The sequence below is a fragment of the Pelobates fuscus genome, chromosome 6, assembly GCF_036172605.1.
Source record: "Pelobates fuscus isolate aPelFus1 chromosome 6, aPelFus1.pri, whole genome shotgun sequence".
Taxonomy (NCBI): domain Eukaryota; kingdom Metazoa; phylum Chordata; class Amphibia; order Anura; family Pelobatidae; genus Pelobates; species Pelobates fuscus.
The window spans coordinates 300,852,029-300,867,158 of record NC_086322.1 but is presented as its reverse complement, the minus strand read 5'-3'; the positions used below and the strand labels follow the sequence as shown (position 1 = coordinate 300,867,158).

General features: G+C 44.9%; 1 protein-coding gene across 1 annotated transcript in view; it reads right to left on the bottom strand.

Annotated features, from left to right (window-relative positions):
* SYCP2 (synaptonemal complex protein 2) overlaps nt 1–15,130 on the bottom strand; it is an 81,440-nt gene that overhangs the window by 46,374 nt on the left and 19,936 nt on the right. Inside the window, exons 6-10 of the mRNA XM_063459623.1 lie at nt 8,420–8,518; nt 7,945–8,005; nt 3,530–3,681; nt 2,994–3,068; nt 267–392 (exon numbers count right to left, since the gene is read on the bottom strand). Coding sequence (XP_063315693.1) covers nt 267–392; nt 2,994–3,068; nt 3,530–3,681; nt 7,945–8,005; nt 8,420–8,518 — 513 coding nt within the window. The remainder of the gene's footprint in view (nt 1–266; nt 393–2,993; nt 3,069–3,529; nt 3,682–7,944; nt 8,006–8,419; nt 8,519–15,130) is intronic.

Here is a 15,130-nt window from a genome sequence, read left to right as displayed (position 1 = left end):
TAAACTGAAACTGTTTCTGATAGGTTTAAATAAGGCTTAAACTGCCTCAGACACTAGCAGGTTTTAGTCACAAATCTACAGATGTATCCTGCAGGTTTAAAGGAAAGTGTTTCCAAATCACAACTTGAATGCAAACTAAAGCTCATGGTAAAATAATACAGAGTTTAACTGTAACTGTAAATCAGTGCTTACAATATATAGTCACATCTTTAGTATACTGCATTGAGGATTATACTAGCCTTGGAATGATTATTTGTATCACCCACATCTTCATTATGTCGAATGACGCTTGCGGTCAACAGACATGGATTTTTTAGTCTGGTTTCCGCCCCATCGCTCACTTCTTTACACTTCAAAGATAAGGATGAGTCCTGGCTCTCAGGAATCACAATCTGAAGAATACATGAAGGGACCAAGATATTACTATATCGAGAATAAAGCAACACCTATTCTGCAGAACACTACAATTAATACTGAAATGACAGCTTCAGTGCTCTCTAATCTCTAAACCCTCCACCTTTACATTTAACCACCTTTCAATTTCTTGGTTCCTGGTCTACCAGGAACCAGTTATTTATACTTAATGACTAAAACGTTTCAAGAGAAGTTGGTTTACATATGTATCACTGAGATACTGAACAATTGTAATAGAAAAACAAGTTTCAGGAATCCACACTCTACTAGCAGTGAAGCTCTGCATGTACAACTTCCTGCCAGTAAATAATAAGATAGATAAAAAGAATACTGTGTGTGTGGATAGTTATAAATATGTTCCATTGAAAGACACATGAACCCTATGGCTGCAGGGTAATGTTGCATTACAAAGATTGAAGCTGTTCTAACAGAATATATTACATTCATCAGTTATCTATGTGCAACCCTGTTCTAATATAATATTTATTTTCTCCCCTGTCAGTCTCACTTGCTAAGAAGCTGGATGATTATGTTCTAATAGCTAGTATACACAGACTGCACGTCATATAGATCTGACGATATGAATATGATACTGCGTTACTTTTCTATAACAAATTGTTTGGTTTTGCTATAAATATACACGTTTAACTTGCTATCGGCGAGTATTTTGCTGGGGTGTAACAGTAGGTGTAATGTTACATTTATTATTATTATTATTGCCATTTATATAGCGCCAACAGATTCCGTAGCGCTTTACAATATTATGAGAGGGGGATTTAACTATAAATAGGACAATTACAAATAAACTTACAGGAACAATAGGTTGAAGAGGACCCTGCTCAAATGAGCTTACATTCTATAGGAGGTGGGGTGTAAAACACATTAGGACAGGAATTTACAATCAAATAAGGTGGGCTGCCCTTTAGGAGAGGGCAAGAGACAGGTATGTGAGGTAAGGGTTAGTCTTGGAGGCCATAAGCTTTCCTAAAGAGATGGGTTTTAAGGCACTTCTTAAAAGATGCAAGACTAGGGGAGAGTCTGATGGCGGTAGGCAGGCTATTCCATAGGAAGGGAGCCGCCCGTGAGAAGTCCTGCAAGCGCGAGTTGGCCGTACGAGTGCGGGCAACGGACAGCAGGTGGTCACGGGCAGAACGGAGAGACCGAGAAGGGACATACCTATGGATCTGTGAGGAGATATAAGAGGGGCTAGAGTTGTTCAGTGCTTTATAGGTGTGAGTTAGTACCTTGAATTGACTCCTATAGCATACAGGAAGCCAATGTAAGGACTGGCAGAGGGGTGAGGTGTGAGAGAAACGACTAGAGAGGAAAATCAATCTAGCAGCAGCATTCATTACGGACTGTAAGGGTGCAGTACGGCTATTGGGAAGACCAATCAGGAGAGGGTTACAATAATCCATGCGGGAAATTACTAGAGCATGGACAAGCTCCTTGGTAGTATCTGGTGCAAGAAAGGGGCGGATGCGGGCTATGTTTTTAAGATGGAATCTACAGGATTTGGCAACATGCTGGATGTGAGGCTCAAAGGTGAGATCAGAGTCAAGTATGACGCCAAGACAGCGCGCTTGCAAGGATGGACTAATGTTGGTACCACAAACTTGGAGGGAGAGCGAAAGATGAGGATCAGTATTAGGAGGAGGAAAGACAAGGAGCTCAGTTTTTGAGAGATTGAGTTTCAGAAAGCGGGAGGACATCCAGTCAGAGATGGAAGAAAGGCAAGCAGTGACACGTTGCAGGACGGCAGGGGAGAGGTCCGGGGAGGAGAGATATAGCTGGGTGTCATCAGCGTACAGGTGGTAGTGAAATCCAAAAGAGGTAATAAGTTTGCCAAGAGAGGCAGTATAAAGAGAAAATAGAAGGGGACCAAGGACGGAGCCTTGGGGAACGCCAACTGAGACAGGGCAAGGGGAGGAGGTATCATTAGAAAAAGAGACACTGAATGAGCGTTGGGAGAGATAAGAGGAAAACCACGAGAGGACAGAGTCACAGAGACCAAGCGATTGAAGAGTTTGAAGAAGGAGAGCATGATCATCCAATTGATTATCCAATTAGTATGGAGTAGTGGCCTTTGGATTTAGCTGCGATTTAGCTGCGATTAGGTCGTTAGTAACTTTGATAAGGGCAGTCTCTGTAGAGTGGAGAGGGCGGAAGCCAGATTGAAGGGGGTCAAGGAGAGAGTTGGAATTGAGGAAATGAGACACACGGGTAAAGTCAAGTCTTTCCAGAAGCTTTGAGGAAAAAGGGAGCAGTGATATGGGACGGTAGTTAGAGGGGGTGGATGGGTCGAGGGATGGTTTTTTTAGTATAGGTACTACAGTGGCATGTTTAAGGTCAGCAGGGACGATGCCAGAAGAGAGCGAGCAGTTGAAGATGTGTGTTAGAGAAGGCACAAGACAAGTGGAGAGAGATCTAATAAGGTGAGATGGGACAGGATCGAGCGTGCAAGTGGTGAGGCGAGAGGAGCAAAGAAGAGCAGCCACCTCTTGGTCAGTAGCTGGGGAGAATGTCTGAAGGGTAGGAAAGGCATGATCTATGTGTGATTGAATTTTGTTTCATGTTACCTGAGATCCACTTTCCTCAAAGATAATACGTACAGCAGTCTTTGCAACTGAGCTGCAATTCTTCTTGGTAAATCCCTGCAGGCAGAGAGGATTCCAGATGATGAGGTCATACAATTAGGACGCATGTTATACACTAACACACAGATTGGCAGACACTCTTCTATGTCAAGATCAGCAGTTAAAGTGCAGGCGTTTTCTTCCTCTGGTGCTTAGTGAAGTCTTTACTCTAACTTGTACCTGTGTTTATGTGCGTTTAATGTTTTCTCAATGTTTGCAACATTCTTTATTTTAATGGTTAACATGCAAGAGCTGACTGTTATTTGAATACTGAAGCACTTTGTTACTTTGTTATTATGTCTTCACTGGGAAAAAAAAATATTGAGACATGGGGGGAAAAAAGTGCCCAACAGCATTGTAAAGCACTCAAATGCTTTGAGTCCAGTTACATGATCTATTTAATATCCATTCATTTCTAGGACACATTTAAATTAGGTGTAATCATGTTTGTACACGGAGAACCAAAAAGGAAACATTACCTTCAATTTAGTAGAACCAAAGATCTTCATGACAGCATCTTGAATATCCAGTAAAGAGTCAAAATATATCCGTATCTGAGAGCCATTTGCTTTGCCAACTGTTGCAGGAGTATTAAGATGTATGGCTAATAGCAACTTGTTCTCTATTTCTGCTAAAGAATAAATCAATTCATTAAGCATTACGACAATAATATATGTAAAACAGGCACATCAGAAATATTCTGCCAATATTATATTTAATTTAAGTACATTACACATATCACATAGTATATATTATATACTTTTGTGTATTACACCATTAATACTACATGCATCAGATACATTTATACACTGATCATCCACAACATTAAAACCACCTGCCTAATATTGTATAGACATCCAGATCTTTTCGCTTGCCTTTTTTTTAATTTTAATTTTTAAATAAATTATTTATTTGTAGCGTTTGCATCGTTTGGTTTGATGAGAACAGGGGGTACAGAATAAAGAGAAGGGAATAGGTACATGTTGGGGAGATTACAGTCACATTTACATTCGAAAGCAGAAGCACTGGTTGTTAGTCATTTGTGTATATTGCTTGTTACCTAGGTGCGGTCAGTTTCACCGTTGAGGTATACCAAGGGTATTTGGGAGGTTGAGCGTGTATGGGTGCCAAGTGTGCTCTGTGGGACAATTTTGCTGCAATTTTCTCCCCACATGGGGCGGTAGGTAGAGTGTAGGTGTCGGGGGGATGGGGTTGTTGAATTCTGGAGTGAGGAGAGTAAAATGCTCATTGGTATCATGTTGTGTTTGGCTTCTTGGCATGGGAGGAGGGATTATGGAGGTGAGACCCAGGGGATCAGGCCCTTATTTTATGTTGGGATTTGTTGTACAGCGACGGTGGGGTTTCATTTTTCTTGATGTTGCTTGTCCGTCCTGCGTCATTTCCGTCCTGCGTGATTTCTGCAATGGTTGATTATAACGTGTTGTGGCTGCCGGGGGGGGGGGGGGGGGGAACTGGTTGTCCTCTGCTGCGTCTGTGCCTGGTTAGTTGGGCTTATGGGTGATTGGGGGGGTTGTTGGGTGAAAGGGGTTTGGTTGGTGATGTTCTGTTCTGGGCCGCTGTGTGGTTTTGTGTCCATGGGCTGTTCTACCCCTTGAGTCCTGGCTCTTATATACATACCACTTTGGCGTGGGGTTATGTAGTGTTGCGTTGGTTTGTTTTCCCAGTGGTGGTATGGGGTGGTTTGTCATTGTGGCGGCGGCTTAAGTGGGGTTGTGGGTGGAGGGTCCAGAGTGGTTTGTGTTTGGGGCACCTCAGTCCAGTGTGGTTTATGTTTGGGGCATTGCCACCAGCAATGGAGGTAGGAACCGGTTTCGCCACATAATTTCCAGCACTGGTCATTGGGCAATTTTCCCATTTAATGGAGTCGGTATGGTGTCATGTACCAGCGAAAGAGGTTTTGTACGTTTGCTCCTTGTGTGTGACACAATCGCCTCCCATATGTCCGCCAAGTTGCGTTCCCATGCTGCAATGTATGTGAGACTGATTTGTGAAGTGTGTCTCATTAGGGTATTGTAGATATCGGAGATTTGTCCTGGCTGTATGGATGCATCAAAGCACTGTTTCTGGAATGGTGTCGGGGGTGATGTTCCCGCTTGTTTGATCATAGGTTGTTGTGCCAGGTATCGGGGCTGTAGTTAGCGGAAGTAGTCCGCGGTGGTGAGGGCTTCTGCGTTTGGGAGGTCGGTGTAGGAAAACACTTCTCCTTGCTGGAATAGGTGTAGCAATCTGGATATGTCCCTCTGGTCAAAGGAGAGGAAGTGCTTTGCTGTTAACCCTGGTGGAAAGAGTTTGTTTCGGTATATTGGCGTTACCGGGGAGAGGAACAAGGACAGATCATATTTGGGGTTCAGCTTGTCCCATAGGGTCAGCGTGTGGGTAATCGCTGGTGAGATGGGCAGGGGAAGCGGCCATTGTCTTGGGGGCACCCACATGTAGGAGGATGGTAGGTCCCAGCACGTGCCACTGTTGTAGGTGTGCCAACTGAGTTGCGTAATAATAGTTTTGGAAGTTGGGAAGTCCAATTCCGCCCTTGGGTTTAGGTATGTACATCGTCGACCTGCGTATCCTGGGCCTTTTGGACTTCCAGAAGAATTTGTCGATGGTGGCTAGTAGGTGCTTGAAGTCTGTCTTTAGTATTAGGATTGGTAGGGTCTGAAAAAGGTACAGGTATCTTGGGAGTAGATTCATCTTGATCGTGGGGACTCTGCCTAGCCAGGAGAGTCCCAGTGCGTCCCATCTTTGTAGGTCTGTCAGGGCTGTTGCGAGTAATGGTTTGTAGAAGAGTTCATAGAGGTCCTTGAGTTGGGGGAACAACCTAATTCATACATATGTGATAGAGGCTGTCATGATTTGGAAGTAGGATAGGTTGCGGAGCAGGTTAAGCTGGTTTGGCTCCATAGCCATTGCCATAAGAACCGATTTTATTAGGTTGATCTTGTCTGTGTATTCATTGATCAGTGTAAGCGTAGTGTACAGAGATTGGATGGGGTCCGTTAGTGTCAGTAAGACATCATCTGCGTATGCCACTACAGTATATGTATCCTTTCTGATCCGGACACCCTGGATGTCTGGGTGGCAGCGTATGGCCTGTAGAAGTGGTTCTAGTAAGATTGCAAAGAGCAGGGATGAGAGGGGGCATCCCTGCCTGGTCCCGTTTGCAATTGTCAATGTTTAGGCTTCTATGTTGGGGAGTAGGAGCCGACCCGTTGGTCTGTCGTAGATTGAGGACAGCGCGTTGAGGAATTCGGTTGAGAATCCTAGGTGTCCAAGCACTTTGTACAGGTAGGGACAGAGAAGGCGGTCGAATGCCTTCTCTGCGTCCAGCGAGAGCACCACCGAAGGGAGGTGTCGTTATTGGGCATACAAGATCGCGTTGAAGGCTCTTCTGATGTTGTCTGACGTCTGTCGTCGTAAAGCCCACCTAGTACGGGTGGATCAGTTTAGGGAGGTATGGGTTGAGGCGGTTGGCTAGTGCCTTGGTGATTATTTTCAGGTCAGAGGGAGATCGGTCTGTAGAGGCTTGGGTAAGGTGTTCCTTACCTGGTTTTGGCAGGAGGCATATGTCGGCCGTGAGCAAGTCCGGTGGGAGTGGTCTCCTCGGAGAAGTGAGTTAAAGGTCTTACAGAGGTGGGGCATGAGTTGCGTCTGGAAGGTTTTATAACAGAGGGCTGTGAAGCTGTCTGGGCCGGGGCTCTTCATGGGCTTTAACGTCTTAAGTACCTGAGCTATTTCTTCTTTTTCGATGGGTGCCGCTAGGATTTCTTTGGCCGTGGAGGGGAGGGAGGGTAGGTTGAGGGGTTCTAGGAAGGCGGCTATCTTTGTCAGGTGTTCCGCATTCTCTGGTGGTGGCGATGCGGAGTGGTTATATAAGTTGCTGTAGTAGTGTAGGAATCCTGTGCTATTTTGTCTGGCTGGTTGGTGGTCTCTCTGGCTCGGGTGCGGATTTTGGAGATTTTCTTATTCTCCTGTCGTTTCTTGAGGCAATGTGCCAGTAGGGAGTCGGCCTTGTTGCCCTTCTCATAAAACCTCTGTTTAGACCACATGAGGTTTCTCGCTACATCTGCCACAGAGAGAGTTTTTATTAGGTCCCGCGTGGAGGTTAGTTGGGTGAGGAGTGTGTCCGTTGGTTTTTGTTTGTGGAGTGCTTCAAGCCTTGCCAATTTTGTCAGTGCTTCTGTTAGGTCTTTTAGGCGTCGCCATTTGAGAGCTGTGGCTATTGCTATTAGGTTGCCCCTGATCGTTTCTTTATGGGCAGACGTCTTCATTACCGGGGAGACGTCTTCGGTGGTGTTGGTGTTGAAGTAGTCTCGGATGTTTTTAGTCAGGGTTTAGATGGTTGTCTTATCCCGTAAAATCCATGGGTATGGTCAGCGTGACCTCCGCATGGTGTGACCATGCAATGTTGTCGATATGCGTGTGGGTGGTCCAGGGTTGTATGCCATGTCGTTTGCCTGGGGTGTTTAGGCCTTTTGTGTTGATGGAGGCGAGTTGGATTTTGAGGTTTGGTGGTGCCATGGTGCGAGTGTGTCCGGTTTACCAGTGTGGCGTGGGGTGAGGGGGGTGGGATGAGAAGGTATCCACGTAGTGGTGGGGGTGGAGGAGGTGCTACTAAGGATAAGAGTTGCTTTCCCATTTTACATTGTTCCAACACATGAAATTCAAGAAATGACTGTTCACTTGCTGCCTCATTTATCCCACCCCTTGACAGGTGCTATTGTAATGATATATCAATGTTATTTCCTTTACCGGTCAGTGGTTTCTTGTGGCTGATCAGTATATATATATATATATATATATATATATATATATATATAAAATATACATGTGCATCTCATCTCTCCAATCTTTTAAGAGAACACAATAGATGCTGTACCTTGTATGCTATACATGCTGACTTCATTTTCAGTCACACAGACAGTCTCCCATCGATGATCCTTTAACAGGAATTGAAAACTAATCATTGATAAGAAAGATCACACAAGCAGGTAGGACAGAAAAAAATGGCATAGAAATTACAAAAAACACAAAAATTCAAGATCTGAACAACAAAATTGTGTTTAAAAGGGCTAAGATGAGAATATATGAAAGGCCCAAATATACTAATACGGTAATTTGCTAATGGTAACAAGCAGGAATATGCAGCTATTTTGACCACAAGGCCTGGATATTATGACTATATGGAAAAATCATGATTAAAGCTCTGTGTCATTCAGTAAAAAGACGGCATAGTATGGTGATAAGAACAGTAATGGCCAGTCAGGTGTAAGATAATTTGGAAATAATAAATATATAAACATTATGTAAGGAACTTCAATACTTAGAATGTATCCTTCGAAAATGGATTCTACCTCATCATCATCAGCTGAAATATAGAAGGACATGCTCTCTGTACTGACATTGAAATCAATCCAAAATTCTTCTAATTTCTCATCAGATGGGGCTTGGAGCTAGGAAACATGCAATTATTATATGTAACATTAAAAAGAACAGATGTGTTTTTCTTGGTTTTATGTTTTGTTTTGACTGTGATATAGATATATATAGATATATAGATATATATATATATATATATATATATATATATATATAATAATTAAAGGGACACTATAGTCACCGAAACAACTTTTGCTTAATGTATCATGAAAATTCACAAAAAGTACAAATGCCTCATCGTAATATTAAATATTAAATGTATGCTTACTAATGCAAGGAGCTTATATAACAAAATGGGGGAACTAGAGGTAATAGCATACACTAAACAATATGATATAATGGGCATAACAGAAACATGGTGGGATGAGACACATGACTGGGCAGTTAACTTAAATGGGTACACGTTATTTAGGAAGGATAGGAAAAACAAGAAGGGTGGTTGGGTATGTTTGTATGTCAACCATGAGTTAAAGTCAAATCTTAGGCATGTGGAATGTTACTAGGAAAATGCGGAAGCTTTATGGGCTTTTTGGGTAAATATCTGCTAGGGGCAAACAAAGGGAAATCAATTATTGGTTGGGATATGTTATAAACCACCTAATGTAAATATTAATAAGGAAGAACAGCTGTTAGAGCAAATTGTGAAAGCTTGGTAACACGTTAATTATTAGAGATTTTAATTACCTGGACATAAATTGGGATAGAGTGACTAGTACTTCAGCAAGGAGAATCAGGTTTTTGAATGTGTTAAATGACACCTTTATGTCACAACTTGTACAAGCACCAACAAGAAAGGATGCTTATCTGGAAATCGTTATAACAAACAATGTTGATCTTTTGACCAACATTCAAGTAGGGGAGCATTTGGGAAATAGTGATCACAATATGGTAATGTTTTAAGTAAACTCAAAAAAGCAAAAGCGCGTGGGGTATACTAAAACATGTCATTTTAAAAAAGCCAATTTCAATAAGATTAGGGCAGTTCTACAACATATCAACTAGCATAAACTCCTTAGTGAAAAAAAAAAAAAAAACACTGAGAATAAATGGAAACTATTCAAACAAATATTAGAAAGGTAAATTTCTCAGTATGTACCATTGGGTAATAAATATAAAAGAAACAAATTGAAACCAATGTGGCTTAGTAGAGAAGTAAAACAAGAGATTAAAAATAAGAAAAGGGTGAGGGGCGGCACCTGACTTCAGGTGCGAATGGCGGCTTTCTGTTAGAGCTCGGCTCCAGCAGGCTTAATTTTAGCTTACAATAGCAGCTATCTCCTTTACACAGTCCTTCAGAAGGTAGTAACATCGCCCCACAGAGACATACGAACTACCCGTTATGGGAGGCAGAAAATACAAGCAGGGCTTTGCAGTGGAGCCGATCTTCCGCAGCCGCAGGGAGGAAGACCAGTCACGTGCTGAATATGACTCCGACTCTGCGGCAAACGACATGAGCCACCCGAGCACCACTACTCCCATCACCAGGGATGACCTCCAAACTCTCCTCAATGACATCAAGCTGAACATGGCAGCGGAACTGGCAAAACACCTGGCCCCAATCAAGGAAGGCCTCAATGACCTGGTGCAACGCACTAACAGCATGGAAGCACGCTTGGACCAAATAACATCAAAGACTGACATGTACGAGCGAGCTTTCCGGGAACTCCGAGATCAAATGTGCCAGCTGGAAGTCGCACAGGAAGATCTAAATAACAGAACCAGGCGCAATAACATCAGGATCCGGGGCATACCTGAGTCCATAGAAATGGACACCCTATCCTCCACTCTGCGTGAAACATTTTGCAGCCTACTCCCAGAGGCCCCACCAGCAGAATCCTCCTCAATCAAGCCCACAGGGTACTACGAGCCTCCTCTACGAACACAATGCAATCACGGGATGTAATAGTAAGGCTACACTATTTCCACGTGAAGGAAGCTATTATGAGGGCAGCACGAGACATCCCATTACAGACTGAGGGACACCAGGTACAATTCTATCAGGACCTGGGCCCCAGCACCCTACGCAAGAGGAGGGAACTACGGCCCCTGACTCAGGAACTGGCAATGAGACGAATCCGATACTCCTGGGGTCACCCTTTCAAACTGATGGTACCAAGGAATAACCACACCATCACACTTCACAGCATGGAAGAGGCCAGGGGATTTGTGAAGCAGCAGGGCCTACCCCGACTAGACCTGACAGAGGGTAGACCCTTAAGCAGAACTTCAGGACTACCAGGGCCCCGCCATGGCCAAACTAACCAACGGCACCGTCCACGAAGCAGACTCAACAACTCACATGGACTGCCGACCTAACTAACAGGACATGTGCTGCGAAAGAGGCCGATGGCGGACCCCTGTGACAATGCCTGAAACAAGATAAGACATCCAAGTTTCATTTTACAGTTTAATTTCACAGCAAATAGTGCCTTAGGTTTCATGTTACACCATTTTATATGTACTGTTAATCTACTGTGTTGATAATCAAGGTAACTACCGAACTTCCAAGCAGCCAACCGTTGGTTAAGTTGGGGGGGGGGACTGCCCACCTAGCCATTTGCAAGGACAACGAGCCACCACTCCAAGCGCATGCAGACCTCTACCACATAGGCTGGCACCCACAGAGGAACTCTGGAAGTACCAACCTTTACCCCGAGATCCTCCCCCCAGCCCAAAATCACCCCCCCCCCCCCCCACTGTCAACCCTACCCAATCCCCCAGCCTCCCACAGAGCCGACCCCCAAATCACCGTCATCCTGCCACGCTCGCCCAGCCACCAGGGGTGACTGGCCTAGCCCCGCTTCACACTGTCTGGATGCTTTAGGGGTTAATATCCTTGCAGGTGCTCATTTTGAAGGTCCATCTGACCTGACAGCATTAGTTTTGTTTTATCAAGTCTGCTACAGATGGAAAGTTTAAATCAAGTGCCTACGAAAAAAAAAAAATAATAATAAAAAAAAAATGGTCACATACACCTAGGATCAAAGGGCAGCTGATTGAGCAGTGTACATTTAAAGTACCCCTTAGCATATCTTAGAACAAAATGGGTCCTAGAACTCTACAACTAAACAATAAAGTTTTAAGCCTAATGCATGTAATATATAGAGAACAACAAGCAATAAACAAGGCAACCCTCGGCGTCTTGCTGACCCCTCCTAGCCCTCCCCGCTAGACCTCTCACCCCCCCCCCCCAAGCAGGGTTCCAGACTCACCCCACTAGCACAGGCAAGTCTGCATCACCCTCCAGCCTTCTCCCAGAGTCCCAAAGCTCTGAACTGGTAGCTGGGATACAACCAATCACCGGCAGGCACCCTCCGCCTCCAGCGGCACCCCAGCCCCGAGAAGGAAACATAAAACGACCCCACCCCCAAGAACCTATTTTAGTTACGATGTGTTGGCTAACTGAACTTTGACCTGGCTGCCACTACCACCCAACATATACCGTACACCCCATCCACACGACCCAAGGAGTGGTCAGGCACTCTACCAGACACACTACTGGCCTAAAAGTAAGCCCAGTAGACTACTTCTCCCCAACTGTCCTTTTACTTTCCCTACCTATCCCTACTTCGTCCTCCCACTCTCGCTCTACTCCCTGCCGCCCACTCCAGACCCTGGTTCAAGGCTCTGAACACCGGGACGCCATCACCATGCCCCTTACCCTTTGATGTGTTTCAGTCAACGCCAAGGGACTGAACACACCCAACAAGCAACATGGCCTATTACGTTGGGCTCACAGACAACGTATCGACATCCTCTTACTCCAAGAAACACACTTCATTAACAATTCCACCTCGACAACAGATACTACAAACAGAGTTTCCTCGCCAACTCAATAGATACAAAAACAAGAGTGGTAGCAATCTTACTAAAGACCACTTGTCCTTTGGTGGACATCACTTGCATTAGGGACCCCCAGGGTAGGTATATAACCATAACCGTGAAAATAGGTAATATGGACTATGCCTTCTGCTCAGTCTATGCCCCAACGATCCCAGACAGCTCATTCTGGCAACAACTAGCGTTACACCTTAAAACATTCTCCTGCTCACGCCTCATGGTGGGGGGCGACTGCAATGCAGTACACACCCACATTAGATTGGACATCACACCACTCCGCCCACCCCCGACCCTCTAAAAACCACACCCTTTTTGCTAAATTTTTGACCTCACAAAAACGGATTGACATCTGGAGGGCTCAACACCCATCCACCAAGGACTTCTCCTTTTACTCACACCCCCACAACTATTGACTATTTCAATATCCCCAAATGTACTACCCCAGGTGACCCATTCGGCCATAGGAACAATTTCCTGCTCCGACCATGCTGAAGTATCCATCACCTTGACCCTACCTAACCTAAAATGGACATTGTCTTGAAGACTGAACCCACTCCTCCTACATGACAAACTAGTGAAGGAAACCAAAGCCGAAGTGATCACAAACTACTTCGAACTAAATATAGCCACAGCATCCTCGCCAATGTCCCTCTGGGCCGCACATAACGCGGTTATAAGGGGCAGCCTGATAAGCCTAGCCACACAAAAGAAAAAACAGGCATTACAACAACAGACGCAATGGCAGAACTCCGCAAACTAGAAACTTGACACAAACAGAACCCACACCCCACTACCCTAGCTGAACTAAACGCAACCAGGGACCTCCTTAACCCCTTAAGGACCAAACATCTGGAATAAAATGGAATCATGACATGTCACACATGTCGTGTGTCCTTAAGGGGTTAAACGGCTTACACATTCCGACACTGCCAGGGCTCTGATGTGGCTGAAACAAAGATATTATGAAAAGGGGAACAAAGCCAACTCCATGCTAGCACGGCGACTTAAGAAACGTATAGAATCCAAATGGATCACCTCCATACGTGTAAAGGACGGGAACCTTAGCAATAGCCCAGATCACATAGGTGAAACATTTCATGAATACTTCACCACCCTATACAATCATGCCCAATATACCCAACACGACACGGAAACCCACCAGATCCCAAAAGATGGATTCCTGAAAAAAATAAAATAAAAATCACACTCCCAACCTTCACCCCAGAAGTCAAAGCGACACTAACTACAGAGGCCACCGTAGTGGAGATGACAGCCGCACTAGGGTCCTTCAAACCCAACAAAAGCCCATGCCCGGACGGCTACACTGCCCTCTATTACAAGGAATTTAGCCCCCTCCTACTAAAACACCTTTGTGCGGTGTTCAACGCCACGCTCAAGAGGAAAAACTCCCATCAGGCATGACCACAGCAAACTTTTGTTTAATCCCCAAACCCAACAAGGATCTTACTGAACCAGAACATTATAGACCCATATCCCTGCTTAACGTGGATTAAAAATCATGATCATTGTTGTAATTCATTTTCTTTCCCCGACATCTGTACTTTAATGTACTTGGAAATGTTACTAGATTGCTAATGGCAGTAAAGAATGTCCAAGCTCACCCTATAGCCGAGAGCGGAACTAGCTGCCTACTTATGATTCTGATTACTGTTACTATTGTAATTATTGCAATGTACTGCATTACCTATTCTGTGACAGAAAAGAGACAATATCTGCTGGACCCCCTCTCCCCCTCCCTGCTTTCCTCTGTTTCTCTCCCCCCCCCCCCCCCCCCTACTGTTTTGTTATGTGTTGATGACAAATAAGAAAGCCTCAATAAAAATTATCAAATTTTTTAAAAAAAATCATGATCAAAATCATGGCCAACAGGCTCAACCCATATCTAGGCACGCTAATTCATCCAGATCGGGTGGGATTTATCCCCCATAAACAAGCCTCAGACAATACCCGCAGAAACATTGACCTTATTTGGTTAGCACAATACTGGCGCATACTGCCATCACTGGTCGCCGAAAAGATGTTTGATCACCTCTTGTGGCCCTACCTCTACCGAACCTTAGAACACATGGGATTCCCTAGGGAATTTCCCGCCTTTCTTCAAGCAGCTTACCACTCACCACAGGGAGCTCTATTGCTACCCAACATCACACCACCGAGGTTCCCAAATTACCAACGGCACAAGGCAGGGCTGTGCCCTCTCGCCTCTCCTTTTCGCCCTTTCCTTAGAGCCCCTGATGCAGGCGGTGCGCTCCAGCCGGGAGATAGAAGGAATGACGATTAGGGGGGAATGATTCAAGGTATCAGCATATGCCGATGATGTATCGCTCACACTGACCAAGCCAGAACGATCAATTGACTCCTTATTGGATCTCATCCAAGCCTACTCTGTAATCTCTGGGTATAAACTCAACATAGCAAAATTGGAACTCCTGCCGATACAAATTAGTGACCCCGATCTGGCCCGAATTAAACATAGATTCCCCCTCAGAATCTGCCCGGGAGCCATCCCCAACTGGGGATTCAATTACCAGCAGACGTGACCACGCTATACGAGAAAAATTTCACCCCGCTGCTCCAAAAGGCACATACAGACCTAAGATATTGGGGCACATTGGGGGTCTCGTGGCTTGGGCGCATCGCAACCTGCACCCCAGGTTCCTCTACATCTTCCAGACGCTGCCCATCCCGTTCCACAAACCGGACCTGAAAGCCCTGTAATCAGCGGTAGACATGTTCGTCTGGAACGGAGTTCGTCTGGAACGGAG